Source organism: Physeter macrocephalus, chromosome 20 (genome assembly GCF_002837175.3).
Source record: "Physeter macrocephalus isolate SW-GA chromosome 20, ASM283717v5, whole genome shotgun sequence".
Classification (NCBI taxonomy): Eukaryota; Metazoa; Chordata; class Mammalia; order Artiodactyla; family Physeteridae; genus Physeter; species Physeter macrocephalus.
In genome coordinates, this window is record NC_041233.1 from 27,985,472 (window position 1) to 28,011,692 (window position 26,221).

A 26,221-nucleotide genomic window follows, 5' to 3' on the forward strand; every position below is an offset into this window, starting at 1 on the left:
GCCATGGCTCACGGGCCCAGCCGCTCCGCGGCATGTGGGATCCTCCCGGACCGGGGCACGAACCCGCGTCCCCTGCGTCGGCAGGCGGACGCGCAACCACAGCGCCACCAGGGAAGCCCAAGCCCAGGTTAATTTTTAATACATGACTACTACCTGTTTATCCCCTCCCAGACTGGAGTGGGGTCGTGATGCTGCTCACTGTTGTATCCCCAGCTCCCAGTAGAGGAAGGTGAACATAATAGCTAGTCAGTAAATATGTGGCTGAGGAACAAATGAGACAATCTCTAGAATACATTAAATGCCAATCATTATACACATTACATACACACAACGTGGGTGGCTTTTCTCCATTCTCTAGCTCCTTCCTTGCCTCCAGGCTAGACCAGCCTTAACTCTGGGAGTCCGGCCTCCCTAAAAGAGTTCAAACTTAGGATTCTGAAGATGATTTAAATGATGGCCCTGAGACCACAGCACCAATTTTTTTTTTTTTTTTTTTTTGTGGTATGCGGGCCTCCCTCTGCTGCGGCCTCTCCCGTTGCGGAGCACAGGCTCCGGACGCGCAGGCCCAGCGGCCACGGCCCACGGGCCCAGCCGCTCCGCGGCATGTGGGATCCTCCCGGACCGGGGCGCGAACCCGGTTCCCCTCGCATCGGCAGGCGGACGCGCAACCACTGCGCCACCAGGGAAGCCCCAACACAGCACCAATTTTTAAGAGGTTTTTTGTTGTCAGTGTCTTTCTTCTTTTGCCTTGCGATAAAGTTTCATTGATTTCTCTGTGGGGGTGAGTATGGGGTAGGATAAATCAAAATTCCTAAAGGCTGTCTTGATAAGCTAAATGCAAGGAAAAAGAGCACTGCTTCGCTATGCAGATATCAGGAAAGGGTAACTAGCTTGGTTGCAGGTGGCTGAGGACAGACACATTCTAGCTTTCCAGGGGCCTACCCGAAGGCTGCCTATTTCTTTAGCAACCTGCATGCTGGAGGTTTCTGCAGGAGCTTGTGGGCCCTCTGGCCATGGTGTGACCCTGGAGGGACTGATTCCCAGGCACCACATCTAATGACAGCGGCTCTTCCTCCCCCCACGCCATCCATTGCTGTCTTGGGCTGGTACCCACTGACGGTCCCCTTGGAGGTGCAGGGCTCTGTTCACACTCGAAGCTGGAAAGGCAATGGAAGGCCATTCCCATGCCTCCTATCAGTCCATAACTTTGCCTTCAGGGAGAGCTACCTACAGCAACCTGATGGAAACTCAGAGACTCCACCCACCCCCCCACAGATGTGTGGGTGCTACAGAGACACAAGGCACGCTCACCATTTTAGAACACAAATACATAAATTTTTAATCTGCGAAAAATACAAAATGAAACCATGTACAAGTTATGTACAAACCCTTTTTACAAGACAAGAGAGTTATCACTGGTTGTTACAGATGACAGAGTTGAGTAGATCATTTCAGAGCACCAGCATTTAGTCTCTCTTCCAATCCGGATATAGGTCATAGAAGTTCATCATTACCATCATCATCATTATCATCATCCCCATCATCACCACCACCACCACCATAATGCCAACAATCAAACGTCTGAAAGACAGATGAATAAGCCACGCTCTTTTTCCTTCATGAACTCGTAGGCTGACCTCTATATAAGCATACTTTTTTTTTCTTCTTTGTCCCCTGAAGAAACATTGAGTGCAGGTTTTGGTGTTAAGTGGGGGAAGGTTTCTTTTCAGCATCTGGGTGGTGGGATGTGGGCCAGAAGTTTTAGGCAGGATGTGACTATGTCACCTGGGAATGGAACATTTTTAATTAGGATTTCCAGGCAGACCTTGGTTCATGTTTGAAATGTTGCAGTTCTGGTCAAATGTGTCTCAGGCTGTGCTCAGCGGAAGGAAGGGAGGGGAGCAGGCTGCTCTGGGGCAGGGGGGCTTTGGTTTAGTGTGGAAGTGGGGCTCCGTCAACCTTGTTGGCAGGGCTCCCCTACCTGCTGGCTGCCTTTCTCACACTGACCCTGAATCCCACGTGACGGACGCTCTAGTTTGCTCTGGCGGGCATATGACGGTGCCGTGTGGACATTTCCATCTAAGATTCTGAACAGGGGGCCCAGGAAAGCTTCCTAAGGCAGGCACACTGGAGCACTTTGGTGTCACTTTTGTCCCTGTTCTGCTGAATAGCAAGGCGGAGGAGAAGAAACACAGAAGTCCTCGAGGGGAAAAACAGACCAAAGGAAAGCTTTTTACATTTGAAATCTACCTAGAAATTAACATTGATTTTCACCAAGCCAAAAACCCTCTCTCCTCATGCTGCCTGTCCAGAAAAGCCACTAAAGCAAAGGGATTGTTGCATTTGTTTTAGGAATGCTGAAACCAAAGCCGCCAGTGTGTAGAGATGAGGAACAATGGAATGACATGAACAGGGAGGCAAAAGAAAAAGCACACCTCAAGATCCCTCTCTTCTGATCCTTCTCCAGGAAGGGTTCCAGTGACCTAGAAGTCCTATCCAACCTCCATTGCCTACAGCATGCAAAGTAACACAGAGCGACCAACTGACTGCCCACCCAGAGCCGGGCCTCGTGACAAGCTCTGGAGATAAAACAAACAAGCAAAGTCCCTGCCCTCTTCAAGTGAGTCCCTTTACTTCTGAGTCACCATGTCCAACACCTTCATTTCCAACCTCATGGATGACCCACCTTCTCTTTCTTAAAGTTTCCGTCTCTGGTTTCCCATTTTTCTGATTCTGGAGTACCCTAGGTCTCCTTTTCCAGGAGTACCTACTTATTTTGCTCCTTTTAGCCCTTAAAAAAATACGGTTGTAGCCCCCATGTTTTTCTGCCTTCAAAAAAATCTTCCACACCTACCCTTCCTCCTTTGGAGAACCCAGCCATACACCCCACGGTGTACATACCTCTGTGGTTCTGACGTCCAAATCCACAGGACCTTCCGTACCCCTCCTCTCAGCTCCACTTTCCCCATACCTTTTGCCTGAAAAGGCTGCCTTTATAGATCGCGCTCAGCTTCTTCCACTTTGAACTAATTAACGCAACAGTTCTCAGCTGCCCGCATTCTTTCCTATTCCTCCACAGGGTTCCTCTATTGAGGTCCCAATTAAGTGTTCCTTTCACAAAGAACCTTTTCCAGAACAACAGCCAATGACCCCAACAGCCAGCCCTCAAAGCAGCCCCCACACCAGCCCCTACCCTGCCATTTGACCTTCTACAAGTAGTAGGATCTATAACATTTATTTGAGGAAGGTAGGACTTCATGTGCTGAGCTGTGGACTTGGAGTTTGCACCCTTGAGAACTCCATGCTGCTGAGAAAATGTTCAGCTCTGCATATCTGCTCTTGATAACATCCAGGAAGAACTGACTTCGCAAAATACACAACCTAAAAAATGCACAGATATTGGTGTTTGTCACTCTTTGTTTAAAACATTTAGTGGCTTTCCATGAGTTTCTAGAGCAAGCCTCAACCTCTTAGCTTGGCCCTTAAGACAATTTACTTTCCAGCCCCTTCTCTGAAGTCTCATCTTACTTTCCCTCTGCTCCCCATAGTAAATGGACGGATTCTGCACTGGAATTCCACGTCCAATTTGAATGATGTGTTTAGTCGCCTATAAGTAAGGTGACTCATGTCGCAATTGGTTTGATGTTTTTTTCTCTCTCTTTCCACCTCTCTTCCTTCCTTTTTTTTTAAACTGAGATTCTCTTTGACAAAGAAACATGGTAGATGAAAATTAGACTTATGAAGGTAAGCAGCAAAGAAATAGCTGGTGTACTAATGAAAGGAAAAAAAATCAAATAAACAGAGGACGGGAAATGAAGTGAGAAGTAAAACTGGTATCTTCCTAGTGCCCAGATCCACATGTGGAAATAAAAATGAGGAAAACTGCAGAAATCTGGGGGTTGTGAGCCTCTAACTACATATTGGAGATTGGAGATATGGGTTAGAAATAAAGGGATTGATGGAAATTGAGCCTTGAGCCAGTAAAAAAGGCAGGCCAGGATGAGATTGAGAAGAAAACCCTAGGAACACACAGAATAATCAGATCAACATGATTCAGGTGAGTTTGAATTTTGAAATTTGCGTTTTGAACCTAAGGAGACTCCCAAGACTAAAGCAGAGGAATGAACATAACTGCTATGTGTCCAGAGCTTGTATACTCCCTTTAAAAAAATGCCTTATTTCATTTTCTGGCCCCAAACAATTCATTATTACAAAGGCAAAACAGCACAACCTTGCTCTACCTTAGAAGAAAATGGATTCCTGCCAATTGGTTTTTGGAGGGGACCCCTTGCTCCAGGAAACTATCTTAGCCATTTTGGTTTAAAAAAAAAAAAAAGAAGCTTAGATTCAAATCTCTAGCCATAAAGGGCATGGAGTTTGTACTTCTGTTTCCAATGTGCATTGGTTTGGAGAGATGAGGAAGAGAGGGCAGCAGGCATGGGACACCGTGGCCTAACTTCCTCTAATGGAAGAGCATTTAGGTGGTGGCCACCAGTGCCTGCCAGAGGAGACCAAATAGTTAAGAGAAATTCAGAAATGGTTATCAAGTTATCAGGAACCCACTAGGGTTCATGAAGGAAAGAAGAGCGTGGATTGATGTACTAAGAATGTACTAAGGTGAACCCAATACAAAGTCGTTATGTAGAAGAAGGCCTAGCTTTCAGGAAAGTTGTCAACTCTCAGCAAGGGTTTCGCCCCACAAACCCATTTTACTTCTGTTGGAACCCAAGAAATGTGTATAAGCCTGAAGAGAATGCTGACGTCATTTTAGTCTGCTGAGTAGACTAGTGATTGATTATAAGTAATTTTTAAACAATCCAGTTGGACGTACATTATATTCACGATACTTTTATAGAATTAATTCTACAAAAATGTGACGACAGGGTAACCACAGTCTGACAAGTCACTTTAGGATGACGCCTACAAGGTGGAAACACAACTACATTGGCTCTGCAGGGACGGGACAGAGGTGGAAGCTCATTTTGCCTACGTTGGTAATTGGAGTACTTAGTGGACCTATGTTTTCATGATGATTTCATTGCTTGGCTCTGATCTGATTTGCTGTAACATACTACGTACCACGGGGTCATGGTCTAATGGAATAGATAGCATGGGACTTTGGGGGATATTCTGGTTAGTTTGGTTTCTTCAAGTGTCCACGGTTTACATTTTTAAGAAAATAAAAATCACTATCACATCCATGCTGCTCCAGAGATCCTGATGTTCCTATCAAAGATTGATCATCTTGAAGTTGAAAATCATTTGGAATGGAACAATTGCTGGGACGCCATTACACTGAGCATGCAAGCCACGGCAGGGCTCGGAGACACCGGAATTGTGTCTGATGGTTAGAAAAATCTTTTTGACCACAGTTTGAAGTGGCTGATACATTAGATTTCATTGCTGGTAATTCTCAAAGGCTTTTTCTAACAGTCTGTATTAAGTGCATTCATTGCTGTCCTTCTGTTGTTATTATTTTTTAGGTTGCTGTAACAAGTTTGTGTGTTTTGTCCCAGCAACTAAAGGAAAGCCTGCAAAATTTAGATCTGGGCAAAAGTCATCTCCTTGATCATGGAACTTTTCTGGCTTTTACACAAAAACTCAGTGAATAGCATGAATGTGTTATCATATCCTATCGTTAAGTAAAACTATTCATTGGTGTTTACAAACTTCCAGGCTAAAAGCCCTGGACTTGGGGAATGGGGAGAGAGTCCACCAGACCTTTCCAAAGTTGCGATTACTGCTTGGTTGGTTTGGAGATATGAAATGAGAAGCATAACAGCATGTAGGAAGGAGTCCCCACCATTAGAACAACAAACAGAGAAATGTCTTCTGTGCATCTGGTCCTCAACTTCCATGTCCCAGGCATGCTCACAACCCTCCTGGTATTGTTAGTTGGCAGGGTAAACCCGATCTGGCATTTGTAGAAAAGCTGCAAGAAGGTCTTCCCTTTAAATATATGAACAAAAGGTGAGAAATACAGGATGAAAACTAAAACTACAAAAATATGACTTTCGAAAATAAGTAACTTTCCATTTATTAAGAGCTGGTGTCAGTACAGCCAAAATACATACCCATCTAGGAAATTCACCTGCCCTCTTTTGTCTTCTTTTTTAAATTTACTAAAATACATGTTTACATTATTGGACCATTGTAAAGTTGTCTTAATAATCCATTTCCCTTAATTATAATTAACTGTGGTGGTGACCATCATTCTCCTCAAAGAAAAAGAGAGAAAGAAGAGAAATATGCATAAGGAGTCTGGCCACATTCCTTTTGCGTTTGCATTGTTAGATATAGGGAATATATATGACAATGGAAAAAAAAAGAAAAAATATATTTTCCTTCTAATAAATAAAAATAATTTAAAATGCTAGAGGCTATACATGACTATTTTAGTATGTTCATATATAAATGAAATCATTTTCTTTTCCAAAATACATGGAAGCAATATTCAAGGCAAAGAGAAAGATCTGTCTACTTTATTTTTCTTGCAATTCTTGCTTATCCTAACGTTTCCACCAGTGATTCAGCATGTAAGAGGAAGAAAAGTCACGTCACCATTTATGAAGTTTGTCAGGCTTTAAAAAAATAGTTCTGGTCTCCTGGGAGTCAACATTCATCTTCAACTTCTCTGATTGGTGGAATCAAGCTGCTTGTGGATTTATATTGGTTGATCTGGTTAGCCATGTGGGTACTCATGGGCTTGATTTGAATGTTTCTGGGATAGGCATTATCCGGTTCATCTGTAAACCATTTCTTTTCTGCTAGAGGGCAAAACGGATAGAGAACAAGAAGGAGAAATGAGAAGCTTAATTAGTCCTAGGGCAAAGACTTTGGAAAGTTCATTGAAAAATGCAAAAAAGGTAATCGAGAGAAGCTGACAGTGAGTAATTGGTAAGAGAGACAGTGCAGTGTAGGGAGAACCCTGGAACCTGAAACATCAGCTGCCCGTAGCAAGTGATGAACCAATGGGCTATTGGGACTTGGAGACACCAGGGGTGGACTTCAGAGAATAAAGAGGGGTTGGAAGACTAACTGGCAGTGTTCTCTGGGGTTTCTTCCTTGGCCTAAAAAGCTTTGGTAGCGAGGAGATGGCAAATATAACAAATATTAGGTATGGGCATTGCACCTAAAGAAAGATTTGTGCATCCATTGATTCGAGCGGAAACTGAGGGACATTGTCCCTTCCACAGACTGAGTGATCTAGAATCTTATGCAGGACCTCCTTCTTTGCTTGTACAAGCATACTTAGAGGTATATCTCAATCATACCACTCTTTTGTTTCTTCTGCAGCCAGTTTTGGGGATCTTAAAGTAAGCCCACAGATTTTTGCTGGTCAATGAGGGTGAAAAATCAGACTAGCAACCAACGTTTTCAGAGGCTTTTGAGATGGCTTTAATTTCAAGAAAGAAAACTCTATGTTGCTATAAAGTTATGAAAAGAATTCCTAGTGGCACTATCTTAACGAACTATAATCACCCAAGCTGTCAACAAGGGAGCTGGACGAAGTCTTGGCATTTCATTTCCACCCTAAATCCAGAGATGGCTGAAAGAGAATGCTGCGTCAGGGCATTCAGAGGCTGGGGTGAGGATGAAAATGGCCTAGCATCCTCCTGGAAGTTTAGTGCTATTTCATAAGACTCAGCCCTCATCCCCGCCTCTTTCTACGATGGAATTTTCTGGGAAATCAGCCATGTGTACAGATACAAAGGGACTGGGGCAAATAGTGCATTCTAACTTGAGAATCATATGCCTCATCTTAGTAGCTTAGGAAAAGTAAAGAAAAAGGGAAAAAGCTTTCAAGCACACCCACTGCTATAGAGACAATGGCCTCTCCGGCCTTCTTTTCTGCCTATCAGAACAATTTATAACTGCCTTGTCAGTGGTCCTGGATGAATACGTTAACAAAATTGCTCACCTGGCTTGATCATGATAGACGACCGTGTGTGTGTGTGTGTGTGTGTGTGTGTGTGTGTGTGTGTGTGTGTGTGTGTGTGTCCCTGCATGGCTAATGATTTATAGATCCGGTATGTATGGTCAGCTCATGACCACTGTGCTTGTCCCTCCTTGGACCATGCTTCCTCTTGCTATGTCCAGTGCCCTGAGCCCCCATTGTAGAAACCGAGCTGGAGCCAGGATGAGCCTTGGTGAAAGCTCACTCACTAACCTTTGTTCAGCAGCTTGGTTTACACCCCCCAGGAAACTTCCTGCCTCTTGGATCATTCTCCACCCCTCTCTCTCCTTCCTGCACTGGCTCTCTCACCTATTATAATTAAGTTCACTTTGATTTGAACAGATTGGACGATACGAATTCATAATGCTACATCCTCACAGTGAAGCTAACTGATTAAGTGCTTTAAATTATTCCCCCTGACAGAATGATAAAGTTACAATCTGTTCTGAGATGATCTACAGCTTGCCAGACTCCTACAGCTTCTTTCTACATTCATTTATCTTTTTGTCAAGCAGAGCTTTTTTTTTTTCCTAAGCTTCAATTCCATAGATCTTTTAAAGTCACCAGCACATCTGAATTATTAATGAGGCTGTACAGGCAAGGTTCCTGATGGGCTGGTTAAAAAAGGTTGTACAGAAATCCGGGACTGTGTACACATCAAAATAATTTCAGCTCCATTTAAAAAAGCATTTAGTTCAAGTGTGACACAGATGAACCATTATGCATTTGTGGAAACCAATTTTTTTGTGATCTACGATTAAACTAACCTTTCAGAGAGGAGTAAAGTATGATGGTTATCATGTTTTAAAAGCATTGCTAGGCCGCTGAAACAATTTCAAACTATGACTTTTTGCAATGGTTTATGTATAAAGATGATTTTCAGAAGAGCTGAACCCAGTGTCTGGGCTGTTTGCCTGAGCTGCCCTTGATTTTGGCCACGCCCTTCTGTGGACAGATTTTGCAAAGGGCTTTAGTGCTAGGTTGGACATGCCAGGTAGGAAGGGAGAGTGAACTCTACTGATGGAAATGAGTAGGCCTTCTGGGTGAAAGACCTAAGACAGCTGCAATTTGCTGAAACTTTTACAACTGCTGCAGAGAATAATTGTTCAGAATTTAGTCTTTACAGTTCAGTTCAAAGTTGGCATTTTGACCTTTCACGGCAGAGCGAATATCAATTTCCTCCTGCTGTCTGTAAGAAAGAGAGCATTATTTCCCCATTGAAGCTTCTTTCTCTCTTTCCTTTTACATTTCTTGCCATAAATATAATCTAAGCAGAGTTCTCCCTGTGTTTTGGCCATTCAGCTTCAACGCAAAAAGGAGTTGTGTTAAAGTGTACCCTGGTGACGGGCTGAGGTTTTGGTTATGCCTGAGAAACAGGCTTTTTAATTCGGGTGCCTCGTAAGATGTAAACAGCTGTTTTGTTGGAGACTTGGTTAGATACGATGTTGAAGAAATGGAAATAGGTGAATGCTCTGAGCATTTTACTAAAATGTCTGGGGGCGAAGGTGTTTCTCCCAAAGGGCTTGAGAGGAACCACACTTTAACGATTGCCAAGCATTCTGCTCCAATGGAGAGAGCTTTGCTATGACAATGACACTTTGGTTTATCGAATTGTGCCTTCCAAAGAAGCCGCACCACTGGGTGCCTACAAAATTGGCCTTAAGGAAGAGTACTCAGGGAAGGAATTCACGTGAGTTCTGAAGTGGTCCAGGGTCGATCCAAATCCCTGAGCTGGTCTCCTCTCCCTGCCTCATCCCACGAGCCAAAAAGATTTCTGGGGGCTTTATTTTCATCCCTAGGATGAGAAGGGCAATGGATCTGGTTTTGAGGGCCTCCTCCCTGCCAAAGAAAAAGAAATCCATTTGTTAACAAGCTTCTTGAAGATGTGATGCATGATGTCATTGCTGTGAATAGACTGTGGGACATGCCTGAAGTCAGGGAAGGAGTGGCATTTAACAGTCTGTGGCAGGTGATCTGGTAGAACAAGATCAAACCCAGAAAATAACTGCAGAGAGATGTGACACTGCCATTGGGAGGCGTCAGCCTGGTAGGTGTCACCTACCAAGACCAGTGGATGCCATGAGCCATCCACTGCAACCAAGGAGATGGCATAGAGCAGTAGGTTAGGGTCAAGGGGATCTGGTTCTCTCATGTACTAGTTGTGTGGCTCTGAGCGGGTTGTTACATAATTTATCTTAACTTCAGTTTCTCATCTGTAAAATGGGGCTAATGGACCTTCCGAATGGTGTTGTCTGGATGAAAGGGGCTAGTGTCCATGAAGCACTTATCCACATACATGGTAAGTCAATGTGAACTGTTAAGACTATCAGTATTATTAGTAATATTAGGGGGGCGTTATAGCGTAAAGTTCATGGACTTTAGTTTCAAATACCTCTCTGGCACTTCCTGGCTGGGTGCCTTTGAACAAACCTGTCCCTTGGATTCTGTATCTTTCAAATGGAAATACTAACAGCATCTACATCCGAGGTTATCTTGAGAAGTGAATGAGTTAATATACATAAAGTGCTTGGAAGAGTGTCTAGCCCATGGTAAGCACTTGGCGTTTGTTAGTTTTTAGTATAAGGTCAGCATGGATACGAGTACTCTCAGGGCTAAAGGACGACATAAGGATAGGTGATACCTTTTGGTGTGGTTGCAGATAAACTAGGGTGGAGAACTGAGGTGTATAAACTTGGGTGCTGGCCAGAAGAAAGGGGATTTTGGCAGCAGAGATGATGGAGAAGGGTTCGGTTGGGTAGCCTTCCTTGGGAAGGGGAGGAGAGGCAGGAGTGACACCCTTCAGTGGTACTTGTGTCTGAAATACTGGCTTTCAACTTGACAGGGGCCCTACCCCACCTGCAAGCCATCTGCGTCTTCCATCGCTACTTTCATCATTGGCATTCAAAGGTCTAGAATAAGGGTCAGGACTTCGTCCAGCCATGAGGAATCCCAAGGGAGTAGGCTACGGCAGGGAAGGGCTTGAGACCTGGGCTGACATAACTGCCTGGGGACCCAGAAGCAGAGCAACAGGCTGCACTGTGACAACAGTCTCTTTGCTGGCTCTGTGGGTTGTCAGTGCGGTGGGATTTGGCCTTTTCACTTAACTACTCTCCAGAGAAGAGAGCATGAAAGGGGAGATGATGATACAGCAAAGGTACTTGGAATAATTGGGCCTTTTCTCACTGTACCACAAGCTGAAGTTCAGAGAGAAAGGGCTTGAAAGGGAAAGATGCCATTTGGATAGAGATAACAGTTGAGAACAGTAAGAGCTAACAAGGAGCTCAAGCCTTCAAAGGTAACGCTGTGTGGTTTCACATCTCACACTTCTGAGAGCTAGTCTGGCCTTCCCCCGCCCCCTGCCTAGCAGACCCCAAGGTGCCAGAGGACCCCACCCACACATACTGCCTCCTTTCCTCTCCATGGGCAAAGTATGGTTATTTCACAGAAATGAAAATTGCACCAGGACCGGAGCAGTTTTTACTTATGAAAACTGTCTCGCTCCTTTGCAATAGTCCAGTATGACTCTCTTTGCCCCTTTTAACTGTAAGGCTGATGCTGCCATTCCCTAGGCAGAACAACTGCTCCCTCCTGGCTCTCTTCTGTGGCTTGATCCAGCTGACACCCCAAGGGTAGGACTTTTCACTCCTCCCTTTCAGGTGGTCCCTCTCACCTCCCTATGTGATGGATGTACAATCTCCTGGTGGGAGATGGTCTACCAAGTTAGTGACAGGTGCCCACAGCTACTTCATCACCTTATGACAAAGCAGGGGTGGGCTGAAAGAAGCTGATTGAGACATTGATTTTTTTACCCTGTCTTGATTTCCACAGGCCCTGAAGTTTCTGCACTCTCTTCTTTCTCCTTCAGGAGCCTGTTGCTATAGGAACCTGGCAGGTTGATTTAATTGTCTCTATTGGGACGCAGACACCTTTCGGCTTTTCCCATGCTGAAGAAGAGCCCGTCAAAAGGTTCCTCTGGTCATCTGGGATCTTGAGGATGCTGGCGGGAGGCAGAGTCAGTCTCTCCACTCACTGAACTTACGGGGGTGTTCCCCTTTCTCAGAGGCTGTGTACTCAGCTTGAGAAAGTGCCAACAACATGACAGCATTGTGAACCATCTACAGGCACTCCTTGAAATTGGCTAAGATAAGGCAAGGAGGTGAAGATAACTTATCAAATGATTAAAGGTATAAGAATTTTTAAGGTCAATTTATTTCAAAAATATTTATTGAGCACCTATTGAGAGTAAGGTTCTGGGTCATAACCTGTAATATTCATAATAGAATTTGAAACCTCTCCCAATAATGGTAGATATCTAACTATAAGGGTCCAAGTTTCTCTTTATCCATTTGAATTGGCTTCAGGAAGGACCCTGGGTAGCAGATATTAGGGATGTTGATTTCATGATCACCTGAGTGTTGAGGCTGAGAGGGTTTCACTGTGCCTCCTGGTCTATCCTCTTACTTAAGGTTCACCCCTTTCAAAGCCTAAAACAAATTGAACTGAATGGCTTACAAACTGCTTCTCTTTTAGAATGGTGCAGAGAATTGAGTTTCTAGCTATTGTTCTCTTTAACTGCACATCCTTTCTCTTCAAAAACTCTTTTGCTTTCCACCCTGACCGACTTGTTTATTTTTTGGGTGGAAAGGGGGAAGAGGAGAGACGTCATATGAAAACCTTGTAGGCCTCCTTCCTAAGAGAACCTGAAAGAAGGATGAGAAGTTTGGGGTCACATGAAAACCCATGGAAGAGATTCTTCATTCAATTGAGGAAAGAACAATATAGTACTTTGGGCTCATAAAAAATAGAAGTAATAATGATACCTTTTTCATCACTGAACATATCATTAGCCAAGTACATACAATCAACTCTCAACTGTACGCCTGAAGTCCAAGGAAAATCCCAAAATTTCATCACAAGTCACAGTCTGTTCCCACTCCATTCCCGTCACAAGGTCCTCTCATCAGAGCTGCTAACAGATTGTATAAAAAACACATTTTGGATTTACTTCTCTCTATCTGCCCAATCTCTGGTTGGGATTTCACAAATGTCTGAAACGCAGGTGGGAGAAGAGACCCAGGTAATATAGACACTGAATCATCAACCCCCAGATGACTGGGTGTGGGCTACTGAGTTGATATATCCAGCTGAACAGCTTTAATTTGGGGGTCATACTGATCCAACTGCAAGGAGACCAATGCTCTTTACCATTAATAACCCTCCTGGTTTAAACTGAAAGGAGGGTAAACTATTTACCAAGAAGCAAGTTTGCCAAGTGCAATAGCTGCAAATGTTTTCCAGAAAAGCTTAGCACCTGGCATCATCACTTGATTTAGTCGGTCTTGCCAAGATAAACACAGAAATGTGGACAGACTGATGGGGGACTGGGTTGGAGTGGTGATAATGGGGGGAAGTGGAGGAAGCTGGGTTTCTGGATGGGAAAATGCTTCTGGACTTGGAGCAAGGTACCAAGGTGGGCGGGGAGGCCACGTGCAGATTGAAAGGCAAGCCAGATGGAGAGAAGTTTCCCCCAGATTACCCAACCCCAAACCCAGGAACACCAAAACAAACTCTAAGGGGTCTAGCGGTAGCAGCAGGACAGCCTCATTGCGCTGAGCAATTTAGAAAGTGGAGGAAGGTGGAGAAGAAGGAAGGGAAGAGGCGGGGAGATGGGGAGGAAAAAAAAAAAAAAAGCAAAATAAATAAAACCACAAACAGAACAATAGAAATAAAAATAAACAAACCAATAACAGAATAAAATTTGTAACTCCTTTTTTTTTTTTTTTAATTTCACAAAAGTTTTCACAAGGACAACGTTATAGAAGAAAACCCCCAGCAGTGGCTAGGTCATGCAGAACCATTAATTGTCATACCTTGGCCCATTCTATTCATCCTTGTTGCACTTTAGAGAGAGAAGTAAGCTATGTGAGTTTTACAATGCTTTTAAACTGGCATATTTCCTGTTGAGCACTTTAACTGGCACATTCTTATAGTTATAAATGTTCTGAGGGCATAACTTTATAACCTCCTTTGCAAAGAACGCACGAAGAGCTCTTCATGATCCAAAACTAGGGGATGTGTGTGTGTGCGTGTGTGTGTGTGTGTGTTTATAACCTCCTTTGCAAAGAACGCACGAAGAGCTCTTCATGATCCAAAACTAGGGGATGTGTGTGTGTGCGTGTGTGTGTGTGTGTGTGTGTTTGTTTATATATATATATACACACACACATATATCTGTATATATGTGTATATATATAGTTATATATAAAAAGATAGTTATACGTAATATATAAATCAATATATATAGGGACAAAAATAATTTGAAAAAAGTCTTCCACTCATAGGGCTTTTTAATATACATGTATACAATGATTCCCCACCCCAATACTGATTGCAACACCGCACTGCTCTGTCTGGGGTGTGGGGACGGACGTTCTGACTGAGCCTCACCATTTTGTCAGTAAAAGTGCTTGTCAATTCACACAGCAAGCAAATCTCCAAAACTATCATGCTTGGGGGGAACAGGGGATCCAAAATCTAAAGCCAAAACATTCACCATAAAAACACCTTTTTAGAGATGGTTACAGCTGTGACATTTTTCTCCTCCCCTCCACCCTATGCTGTTTGATGGAATTTGTTTTCAAGCAAACATTTCAAATACGTATATAGCAGCCCAGGGCTAGTCCATCCATACAAGAATTTGGTCATGGTGGAGTTGGCCGATTTTTAAGAACTACTGTACTGCCTAAAGCATGATTTGCTTTGATATCTGATAACTGTATCTGGAGAAAAGGGTTATTTTTCTACCTTTTCCCTCATGCTTACTAACTTTAAAAAAAGGAAGAAAGAAAATGAAAGAAAAAATAATTATACCAAAATGTGTTTGGCTCACTGTTGCACTCTTTTTCTTCTCTCCCATCTGGTAATGACAAGGGGGTCATTCTCTATTACTGTCATTCACCTGCCTAAGTGGATTGGCTGTGTTAAAGAAATTGACGATGAGGAATTTTTCCCACCAGCTTTCTGCTTTGGGACAGCCAGCATCATGCAGCTGTGCCAACAGCTGAAGGTAGTAGCTGGCTTTTGTCTTTGTTGAGTCAACTGTGGCTTGATCCTCCTACATTCTGATTTATTTAGCGTGTCGGCTCCTAGAAAAACATGATCTGCCGCTGGGTTTATCTTCCTCTCTCTACCGCGGCCCCAGCCCTTGCTCCTCCCTGGCATTGGGGCCCTAACTAATCAAACAAAGGGGGGTAAAAAGGTCCCCTGAGAATGCGTGGAAAAATACTTGCTCTTTCCTGAGCATTATTTATTCTGTACATAAGGTAAGTAATTCACCTTTTAAAAGATGTAAAAGTCCCAGGAAGGCAGTTTTTAATGACTTACATCTGATATTTATGATACATATGGCTTTTCATCCCAAATGTCAAAAGTGAGAGGAAAAAACAGCTATTCATATGGCAGCATAAGGAGACAGAATAACAATTTAATATGCAATCAATCCTCTTTTCACTTAAATTAAATGACTAGCATTTGATACTTCCACGAAGGGAACTATTCTTTCCTCCACAGTAAGGGAAGAAATGTTCATATGAACTCCCAAAGGAAGCTAGCTCTGGGACAAAAGGCCTTGGTGAGTAACTAAAAAAATCTCCAATGTTCTAACAAGCAGGTGCTTCATCATCATCTACACAAATGGCAAAAGCCTTTCAAATGCTTCGCGATATTTCGGCCCAGAGAGTGGAAAAAACCAATATGTTTTGGTTGCTTGTTTCCAATAAACGTGTGTATATATTATTGTGTGTATATATAAAAAAAAAAAAAAGAGAAAGAAAGAAAAACAACAACAACAAAAAGAAACCCCAAAGCACCCTGATAATCCTTATACATCAGAATAAACTTTTCTTCGACATTAACTAAACTTGCTTTGCATAACTGATGTGGATCACAGGCGCTCCCTTCTTATCTGTGAACTCATTCCTGCAGTGAGCTATTTATGTCTGGAGCATGCCTTAGGGTTATTTTTCCCCTAGAATCATAAATAACTTTTGGTCCGTCTGCTTATTTGCTGTTGTGCTCAAGGGTTTTATGGTGGTGGAATAAAAATGACAACCACATGCACACTATCATACATATGCAAATATGTGTAAAGAAAAGGGGGGGACTACAGGGGAAAACGGGGAAAGTTACTGTTGGAAACACCCACTGGGAAAATGAGTGGCAGATACAGTTTCACACACGGAGGCAGTGGATACACATATCAGAGCCGCTCTTCCTGCACGTACTTCTGTTTGTCTCGGGACTCCCGGGACTTGGGCCGGTTCTGTCGGTTTGCTGTGGATGGGATGGAGTGAACGGAGGAGCTCTTCTTGCTGGAGGACTGGGACGAGTGGGAGGAATGGGAGAGGCTGGCCCGGGACTGGCCGGCGTTGTGGTCAAACTGCATTAAGCAGAAGATCAGGTCCGTCGGCACGAGCTCAAACTCGTACGGGGGGTTGGTGATGACATACCTGGACGCGGAGAGCAAAGAGGTCATAGAATGAGGATAACTCGGTGAAGATTTCACCTCTGAACCAAACCAGGTCTACCCGAGGATCTGGGAGATGGACTTGCAGCTGGTCCAAGGCCTTAAACAGTATCTTCCAAGTGGAACAAACTCTTCCTCTGTTTAGCTCAACAGAGGAAGTCAGCCATGAGCCCTGGCAGAGATGCCGAATGAGCGCCAGTCATGGGAGAACCAAACGGTACTTCCTGTGGTCTACGTACCCCTTTCAATACAATATCAAGTTCCCTTCTGATCCTGAGTGGCCCGAGTGCATGCAGGAGGTTTCCAGGACGGCACCGCATCTCTCATTCTAGAATGTTCTCACAGTCTCAGACATATGTCACAGGATCTTTGTTTACCATGATCTAGCAAAATCTTAGTCCTCCCTCCCTCTTTATCTTTTAAAAATCAACCTTGGTAGAGGATTTCACTTAATGGAAGAATATAAAACACCTCCCTGCCTGTGTGTCCCTCAGGCTTTAACTGTTCTCCTCAATTTGATCACGTTTTTCCCTGGTTAACGCCAGACATAACTAAAAATCACTTTGTTTCATTTCTAGCAAGGGATTTCAAAATTGTGGTCCTCAGGCCAGACATATCAGCATCATCTGGGAACTTCCTAAAAATGCAAATTCTTTTTTTGAATTGAAGTATAGTTGATTTACAATGTTGTGTTAGTTTCAGGTGTACAGCAAAGTGATTCAGCTCTCTCTCTCTCTCTCTCTCTATATATATATATATGTTCTTTTTCAGATTCTTTTCCATTATAGGTTATTACAAGGTACTGAATATAGTTCCCTGCTCTATACAGTAGGTCCTTGTTGTTAAAATGCAAATTCTTAAGCAACCCCACCCAAGATCTACTGAGTCAGACACTCTGAGCATGGGGTCCAGCAATTTGTGTTTTAACAAGCTTTACAGATGATTCTCACGTTCACCTAACTTTGAGAACCCACTGGTGTACGGCAATTATGCTCAATTCCAGCTCAACTGTAATCTCTGGCCATTAAAACTACACATTTTCATTCCACACCAGTTAAGTCAGAGTCATGAGATTACTTTTAAAAAGTACCTGCAGTGATTCTACTATGCAAGCAGGTCTGAGAGACACTCATCTCTATGGCATTGTCTCCTGGGGTATATTACATGAACACACTGATTTTGGCAATTCTAGGATGTACTTTTAATTTTAGCTGCTATAAATGTACTTTAATGCATATTAGAAAAATATAGCTAGCATATATGAAATGTTATTTTTTTCTGCTTCAGGTAATAATATACAGTTTTCTTTAAATTACATATATAAGTCAATTGAAAAATACATTAAGTAAAAAGATAGGTATCTATGAAAAAGAACATATACACACACACACGTATTACTGAATCACTTTGCTGTACACCTGAAATTAACACAACCTTGCAAATCAACTATACTTCAATAAAAAAAATTATATATATATAGGTGTCTAAGACATGGCAAAGGAACCATTTACCTTAAACAGTAGCAATATGAAATATTTCTACATTAGGTACCAACAGAATGATCCCACTAGCAGGAGTTTGGAGGACATGCTTGCCTTCAGACTTCTGTAATTAGGTGATGGATGGAGCTATCCCATAAAACTTGAATTTTTCCCACAACGTCTTGATATCTGCTATTAGTCATTAAAGAAAAAGGCTTCCCACAACCAACAAACTCAGTGATGGATTTAATGTGGGCAGAGTAATTTGCACATTGAGAGCGTGTATGTAGACCTTTGCCCTCATTGTGGGGGACAGGAGAGGGCATTTATGTCTCTGCCTTGCGGGTGGGAGTGGAAACATACTCACCTCTTCGTGCACTGGCTGGGGGTGCTGAGGTGAGCATCTCTCAGCCGATAAATTCCAAAACAAAGCATATTATACGTTTTCAGAGCTTTGCAGAACAGATCACCATAACAACCACCATCCTGGGAGTCAACAAAAGAACAGAGAGGAAAAGCATTTTTATTTGCCTGAAAGGAGAGGTCCCGGGGAGAAAAGGGCTTTTTATTAAGAAAGCTCATTTCAGTGTCTCCTGAGTCGGAGGGTCTGTACCAAGGAACCATAGCTGAAGAAGTTAGTGTGGTTTACAGCCTACACCTCAATACCAGTGATTTTTGGGGATCAGATAATAATGGGTTTTCCTCTGGTTCTCTCTAGTTTTCCATCTGCAGCCATGAGAGCTCTAAGGAGATGGGGCCTCTCCTTATTTTAAGTGATGGTGTAAGCTTGAAGGTCTCAGATGTCTGTTCAGCTGAGAAGAAACCAGCTCTGCAAAATGGTGATGATGTTTAGCCCCAGCTCAGCTGTAGTCACTGTGATCTGACCGTGTTGTCAAAACTGCTCGAGTGATAATGAAAATCACTGCCAGGAGAAAAGACCCCACCAGGTACTATGGTGACAGACTCTTTCAGAGAAGGACTGTGTGAAAAGCACAATTTACAGACCTCAGAGATGGCAAGGGTAGAAGGGAATGTGTTTCCCCAGGAGCTGGAGGTCTGCAGGCTGAATAACTGGGATTCACAGTTCTAATCAGTTCACAGTCACCTTCCAAGGGTCTGGGGCCTGATGCGGAATGTGAAAGCAAACTCATTCACTCAGAAATGCTGGCTTCCTGCAGCCAGTTGGCTTCAGGTAGATATTATTATAGGAAGGGCACCGAAGGCTGACTTCACTGGGAATAAAGTGACTGCATCTGTCCTTCCTGTTACCGAAATTTTCAGATGGGCATCACATTAGAGAACACAAAAGGAGCCAGATCTTATCATTATTTAAAGTCTTTATTCTTTTAAAGTGTATCAATGAGTAAATGATGGTAAAAAGAGCCACTAGCTATGGAGGTGGCCTTTTAAAAAAGCCCAGTCTAGCATAGATTCCTGCCCGTAACCAAACTAAAAGATAGGGCAAGTTGGCATCAGAGTTTCAGAAGAAATGGAGAAAGTGACCCTTTCCCTGGCTCCTTTTCCACTATTTGGACTTTCTGGGTGGCACTATTGTTTGTACAATGGGTTTACTGGCTCCCAAGACTGGTGGCTCCGGTCCTTGAATGCATCCATGGAGGTGGGCTGGGACTAAGGGTCAAGACTGCATACTTCTGCCAGAGTGCTTGAACAAGGCTGGTGCGTGGAACCCAAAGGGAGGCATGGGTCCCTCTGCAGCAGCAGGGGCATGGGGGAGGGTGACTGGGTCCAGCCTCAGAATTAATAGCCCACGAGGAGCTTTTAAAATCCACTGATGGCTGTACTCAGCCCCCAGGATTCTGGGCATGACCCCAACACTGGTGGTTTTCAGAACACCATAGCTTATTATGTGCACGTAGACCCGCTGGCCAAACCAACAGCATCTCATGTAGATTCTTTAATGTCTCTAATTGCAGACCGAGGTCACCTAATTCTGAGGCTGGACCCATTCACTCTCCCCCATGCCCCCGCTGCTGCAGAGGCGACCGATGTCTTCCTTTGGGTTGCACACACCAGCCTGGTTCAGGCACTCTGGCAGACCTGTTAATGTGCAGTTGGGGTTAAGTAGCCCTGAGTCATGCTAAGACCTGTAGAAAAGGCTCCCAGCCTTGGCTGCATTTGGAACCCCCACCCCCACCCCGATGCCTCCCATCTGTGGCAGAAGGTACCTGAGGGGAGTCAGTAAGCCCACAGGCTCTGAAGCCAGGATCCCTAGTGCAAATTCCTTATAGGGCCAGTCCTCAGTCTCTCTGAGCCCCAGTTTTCTTAAAGAGTCTGAAAAGAGAACCTACGTCAAAGGGTCACCATGGGGATTAAAATGAATGAATACATGTAAAGCCCAGTGCCTGCTACACAGTAAGCCACGAGCATCACCTCTTACAGTTCTTTTCCTGTAGAAAGTAGCAAAGGCAGAGACCTAGCTTGTCACTGTCTGACACATTTGGATCCCGCCATTCCCAAACAGCCAGCTCAGGTACCCTCTGCCCCATGAACTCACCCCCAGGTCCGCAAAGGGCCCGTCCAGCAGTGCTAACTGGGCCACGCGGCAGCGGTCCCTATTGGCCAGCGTCTGGGGGGTGCTGTAGCCCCCACGCAGCGCATTCTCCTCAGCAATCAGAGCCTCCAGCTCCGGTGTGGCTCCTCCGGTCACCAGGGTCCGTATCAGGGTGAGGATGTTGTCATTGAAGTATGTCTGGGAAGAGAAGGGGGGGGTTCCTTTAAGCAAACATCCTAAAGTCATGACAACCGACATTCAAATTACAACTTTCCTTGATATCTCCTGTTTAAAGTTCTGGCCTGTCTCTTCAAATAATTTTATGTGGGAAGTGAAAAGACAGCAGCCTCCAATTATTCAATTCTTTTCTCTCCTACTTGGTTCTGCCACGAGAGGCTGACTTTTAAAAACTGATTTAGGGGATTTTAATTTAAGGGCTAACATCGAAATGGTTGGTGTTTATCCTAATCGGTGCTAATTGGGATGTAAATAAGGCTTCCTCTCCTGCTTGCTCAGGGACCCTTGGGTGTGTGTAAGAAAATGCAGCCCGACCCAGGCAGGACGGCCTCCGAGCTCCCTGAAACCCACGTGCCAGGAAGCTGCCTCTTCCAACAATGGCAGAACTTCTCTCTCGGTTGGAACGAGATGCCAAGAGCATCATTAAGGCCACACGTTCAACACTTTTATCACATGCTTTGATAACAGGCTAAACCAGAAGTCCCTGTCAATTAAATATGCCAGATCAATTTATGACAAGGTGGATCCCCTGGTGTTTTTGCTTTTACGTAACCTCAGTGGTCTGAGGTGAATATAGCTTATTAAAGAAGTTTCCCTCTACACGTGTACATTTGTCTCACATCTGAAACATAACAGGTCTGTCAGGAACAAGACAATGGGAGCTTTAAAAAATTAATAGGATGTCAAATAAAAGAGCTCAAAAAGACATTTGTCGCACAGCCTAATTTGAGAAAAATGTCAGTTAAGGGTCTCTTTTCCATTTTCCAGTGTAAGAAGAAATCAAACAGGCTAAATAGTATCAAGCCAAAGTTTGCCTGTGGCTTTTGAGGATGGATGGACCTTTGGGAGCAGGTTAGGCAAGACAGCTGCATTTTAACTTCAGTTTTTTGGACAGTTCACCTGGCAAAAATCTAGTGGGGTAAGGATGAGTTCTCTCCTGCTTGGCCATCATTCGTCCTATGTCTGTCTTGGGGGAGGTTGTCTAATCATTCTGGGCTTTGATTTTCTCATCCGTAAAATAAGCACTGTCATTAAGATCAAGTTTATATGCAAAGAATTCCATGAGGACTTCTGAGTTCAGATGACAGCTTATAGCCAGGCTAGAATCACTTTCCTCACTGAAGTACTCACAAAAATACCCAAAGTGATAACAAAATTTCAGTAGCAAAGGAAACTAGGAGTGTGAGTCAGAACCAGTCAGACCCTAAGGAGAAGGTATCATCTACCAGAGCTCAGATATGCCCTGGGGCAGAGAAGCAGAACAAGAACAAGTAAGGGAGGAAATGTTGCTGGTGCGGTTAAGGGGTGAGAGGCAGGCTGGAGGTTTAACGCCGACCTCACCACTTGGTAGCTGCATGACTTTGGAAAGTTATTTCTCATTTTTGTGCCTCAGTGTCATGATCTGTAAAATATAATAGAGTGGTTATAAGGACTATACAGCCAATATGTGCGAGGCACTTAGAAAAGTGCTTCATGCACAGGAAACACTGAGAAATACTTTCTGGCCTGATATCAGAGACTCAGGCCTTTGTTGACGAGAGGACTGGTCAACCCATTCCCAATCTTCCCTTTAAAAAAATCTTTTCTGGCTTTTTTTGGTGGGTTGGTGGTGGCAGGGAGAGGGGGGTGGTGCAAACCAAGGCCATTCATTTTACCCTTGAATCTGCACTTCTCAGGCTGCCTCCATGACAACACCCCATTTAGACTGAGCAAAGGCCCAGTGAGGGTCAAGGGGGACTGCATCCTGGACTGTGACAGCCTCCACAGGACTGGCCAACAACACAGGTGAACTCTCATGGAGGCTGGTTCAGGGCACATGTAAAAACATTTCCCAAAGTCTTCAGAGGTAAATCCCCTTCCCTACAGCCCAACAGCCCATCATCAGAAGCAGAAGACCACCCCCCGACCCCAGCTCTGCAGCACATTAAATGAAGGAGTGCTGGACACAGAACTGTGACAAAGGCCTCTGTGCTATAATTACCCTTCTAGATCAACACCCAGGGAGGAGTCCACCTGCATGAAATGTGGACGGCAGAACATTCACGACCTCGTACACTGAAAAACAGACCCTCTCCTTGCTCCGATGTACAGAGAGAAAGAAAGAGCCAATATAAATATTTTTTAAAAGGGAGGAAGAGCATTTAAGATATAAAGGAAAAGCATTCTTTTGATTGGTTAAATAGTTCTGGAAGACGTAAAAGAAAAATTTAGGAAGCATTTGTTTTAGAATCAAAATCAATTTTAAAAAAATATAGAGGGAAGAGATATGGGAACATATGTATATGTATAACTGATTCACTTTGTTGTAAAGGAGAAACTAACACACTATTGTAAAACAGTTATATTCCAATAAAGATGTTAAAAAAAAATATAGAGTATCTATAACAAGTAAAAGATCAGATGGTAAGAAAGCTGACTTCATACAACTTATTCAATTATTTTTAAATGTAAGATATTGAAATTAAAATGAACGTAATAGGGCTTCCCTGGTGGCGCAGTGGTTGAGAGTCCGCCTGCCGATGCAGGGCACACGGGTTCGTGCCCCGGTCCGGGAAGGTCCCACGTGCCGTGGAGCGGCTGGGCCCGTGAGCCATGGCCGCTGGTCCTGCACGTCCGGAGCCTGTGCTCCGCAACAGGAGAGGCCTCAACAGTGAGAGGCCCGCGTATCGCAAAAAAATAAAATAAAATAAAAATAAAATAAATAAAATAAATAAAATGAACGTAATAAAAAAATGGTTAAAAAGAATCCAATGTTTTTCATGATAAACACACTCAACAAACTAGTAGTGAAAGGGAATTTCCTCAACCTGATAAAAGGCATATATTAAAAACCCACAGCTAACGTCAGACTTATTGGTGAAAGGCTGGATGCTTTCTTTTTAGATCAGGAACAAGACCAGGAAGCCAACTCTCACTGCTTCTATTCAACATAGCACTAGAGGTCTTAGCCAGGGCTAGAAAGAAATAAAGTTATCCATATCAAAAAGGAAGATGTAGGACTTCCCTGGTGGCGCAGTGGTTGAGAGTCCGCCTGACAATGCAGGGGACGCGGGTTCGTGCCCCGGTCCGGGAAGATCCCACATGCCGCGGAGCGCCTGGGCCCGTGAGCCATGGCCGCTGAGCCTGCGCGTCCGGAGCCTGTGCTCTGCAACCGGAGAGGCCACAACAGCGAGAGGCCCGCGTACCGCAAAAAAAAAAAAAAAAAAAGGAAGATGTAAAACTATCTCTATCCACAGAAGGCATGATCTTGTAAATAGAAAATCCTAAAGAATCCACTAAAATGATATTATAGGTAATAAATGAGTTCAGCAAGGTTGCAGGATACAAAAAACAATACACAAAAATCATTTGTGTATCTATGTACTTGCAATGAACAATATAAGAATGAAATTAAGACAATTAAGTTAAAACAATTCTCATTATAATAGTTTCACAAAGAATATAATACTTAGGAATAAATTTAGGAGGTTCAAGATTGGTACACTGGAAACTACAAAATATTGTTGAAATAAATTAAAGAAAATCTAAATAAATGGAAAGACATCTCAACTTCATGGACTGGAAGACCTAACATTCTTAATATGGCAATACTCCCCCAAACAATCTACAGATTCAATGCAATCGCTATCAAAACCCCAAAGACCATTTTTACAGAAATGGAAAAACTGATTTTAAAATTCATGTGAAATTGCAAGCACCCCCCAAATAACCAAACCATCCTGAAAAGGAAAAACACAGTTGGAGGACTCACACTTCCTGATTTTAAAATATACCACAAAGCTACTATAATCAAGAGAGTATGTTATTGCCATAAGGATAGACATGGACTATTGGAATCAAATTGAGAGTCCAGAAATAAACTCATACACTTTGTATCAATTGATTTTCAACAAAGGTGCCAAGACCATTCTACAGAGAAAGAATATAGTCTCTTAAACAAATGTTGCTACCACAACTGGGTATCCACATTCAGAAGAATAAATTTGGACCCCTATCTCACACCATATGCAAAAATTAATTCAAAATGGATCAAAGACCTAAATATAAAAGGTTAAACTATAAAACACTTAGAAGAAAACATAAAGGTAAATCATTATGAACTTTGATTTGAAAACTGATTCTTAAATATGACACCCAAAGCATAGGCAACAAAAGAAAAAATATATGTAAATTAAACTTCATCAAAATTGAGAATTGTTTGTGCACAAAGTACACTATCCAAAAAGTGAAAAGAAACCCTACAGAGTGAGAGAAAATATTTGCAAACCATATATCCCATAAGGGTCTAGTATCCAAATATAAATTTAAAAATCTTGCAACACAAGAACACAAAGAAAAGTGACTCAAATTTAAAAATGGACAAAATACTTGAATAAACATTTCTCTGAAAAAGATATACAACTGTTAAACAAACAAATGAAAAGATGCTTAACATCACTAGTCATCAGGGAAATGCAAATCAAAACCTCAATAAGATACCTCTTCACACCCACTAAGATGGCTAAAATAAAAAAGAAAGATCATAACAAGAGTTGGTGAGGATGTGGAGAAATTAGAACCCTAACACAATGCTGGTGGGAATATAAAATGATACAGCCACTTAGGGAAACAGTTTGGCAGTTCCTCATATGGTTAAACAAGTTACCATATAACCCAGTAATTCTGCTCCTATGTATATACCCAAGAGAAATGAAAAAATATGTCCATATGAAAACTTGTACATGGATGTTTATAGCAGCATTACTCATAATAGCTAAAAGGTAGAAATAATTCAAATGTCCATCACCTAATGAATGCACAAACAAAATGTGTTATATCCATGCATGATCATTAGGCCATAAAAAGGTATGGAGTACTAATACATGCTCCAACATGGATGAACCTTCCAAAAATTATGCTAAGTAAAAGAAGCCAGTCACAAAAGACTACATATTATATGATTCCACTTATCTAAAATGTCCAGAAGAGGCAAATCTATAAAGATAGGCAGTAGATTAATGTTGCTTAGGGCTGGGGGGAAGGAGACAGAGGGGTAGTGGGGATAGCTAAAGGATATGGAGTTTCTTTTCGAGCCAATGAAAATGTTCTAAAATCTACTGTGGTGATGGCTGTACGTATCTGCCATTATAGTAGAAATCATTGACTTGTACACTTTAAATGGGTGAATTGCATGATGTTAATGATAGCTCAATAAAGCTGTTTTTAAAAAAGAGTTACAAGGTAACTAAACTTGTAATGGTCAGATTTTTATCTGTTAAGAAGCAGTAATTAAAAATACTGTATTGTACACTGAAAAATGTGTTAAATGGGTAGATCTCGGGCTTCCCTGGTGGCACAGTGGTTGAGAATCTGCCTGCCAATGCAGGGGACACGGGTTCGAGCCCTGGTCTGGGAAGATCCCACATGCCACGGAGCAACTAGGCCCGTGAGCCACAACTACTGAGCCTGCGTGTCTGGAGCCTGTGCTCCGCAACAAGAGAGGCCGCGATAGTGAGAGGCCCATGTACCGT

At 43.0% G+C, this 26,221-nt stretch overlaps 1 protein-coding gene and 1 long non-coding RNA gene across 18 annotated transcripts in view; both read right to left on the reverse strand.

Moving 5' to 3' along the window:
• Positions 1–1,292: 1,292 nt before the first annotated feature.
• KCNMA1 (potassium calcium-activated channel subfamily M alpha 1) overlaps positions 1,293–26,221 on the reverse strand; it is a 761,872-nt gene continuing 736,943 nt past the window's right edge. For 6 of the 17 annotated variants that reach the window (XM_024132101.3, XM_055080874.1, XM_028481432.2 and 3 more), the window contains 4 exons: positions 20,478–20,672; positions 18,330–18,448; positions 16,240–16,464; positions 6,643–6,767 (listed from right to left, as the gene is read on the reverse strand). In XM_024132101.3, coding sequence (XP_023987869.2) covers positions 6,743–6,767; positions 16,240–16,464; positions 18,330–18,448; positions 20,478–20,672 — 564 coding nt within the window. In that variant the 3' untranslated portion in view covers positions 6,643–6,742. The other 11 variants (XM_028481430.2, XM_028481433.2, XM_055080890.1 and 8 more) reach the window with 10 other exon arrangements.
• LOC129391629 (uncharacterized) lies at positions 9,648–11,864 on the reverse strand. Its single transcript, XR_008616101.1, has 2 exons — positions 11,767–11,864; positions 9,648–9,796 (listed from the first exon to the last, which is right to left on the reverse strand). It is a non-coding gene; the product is annotated as an uncharacterized lncRNA (long non-coding RNA).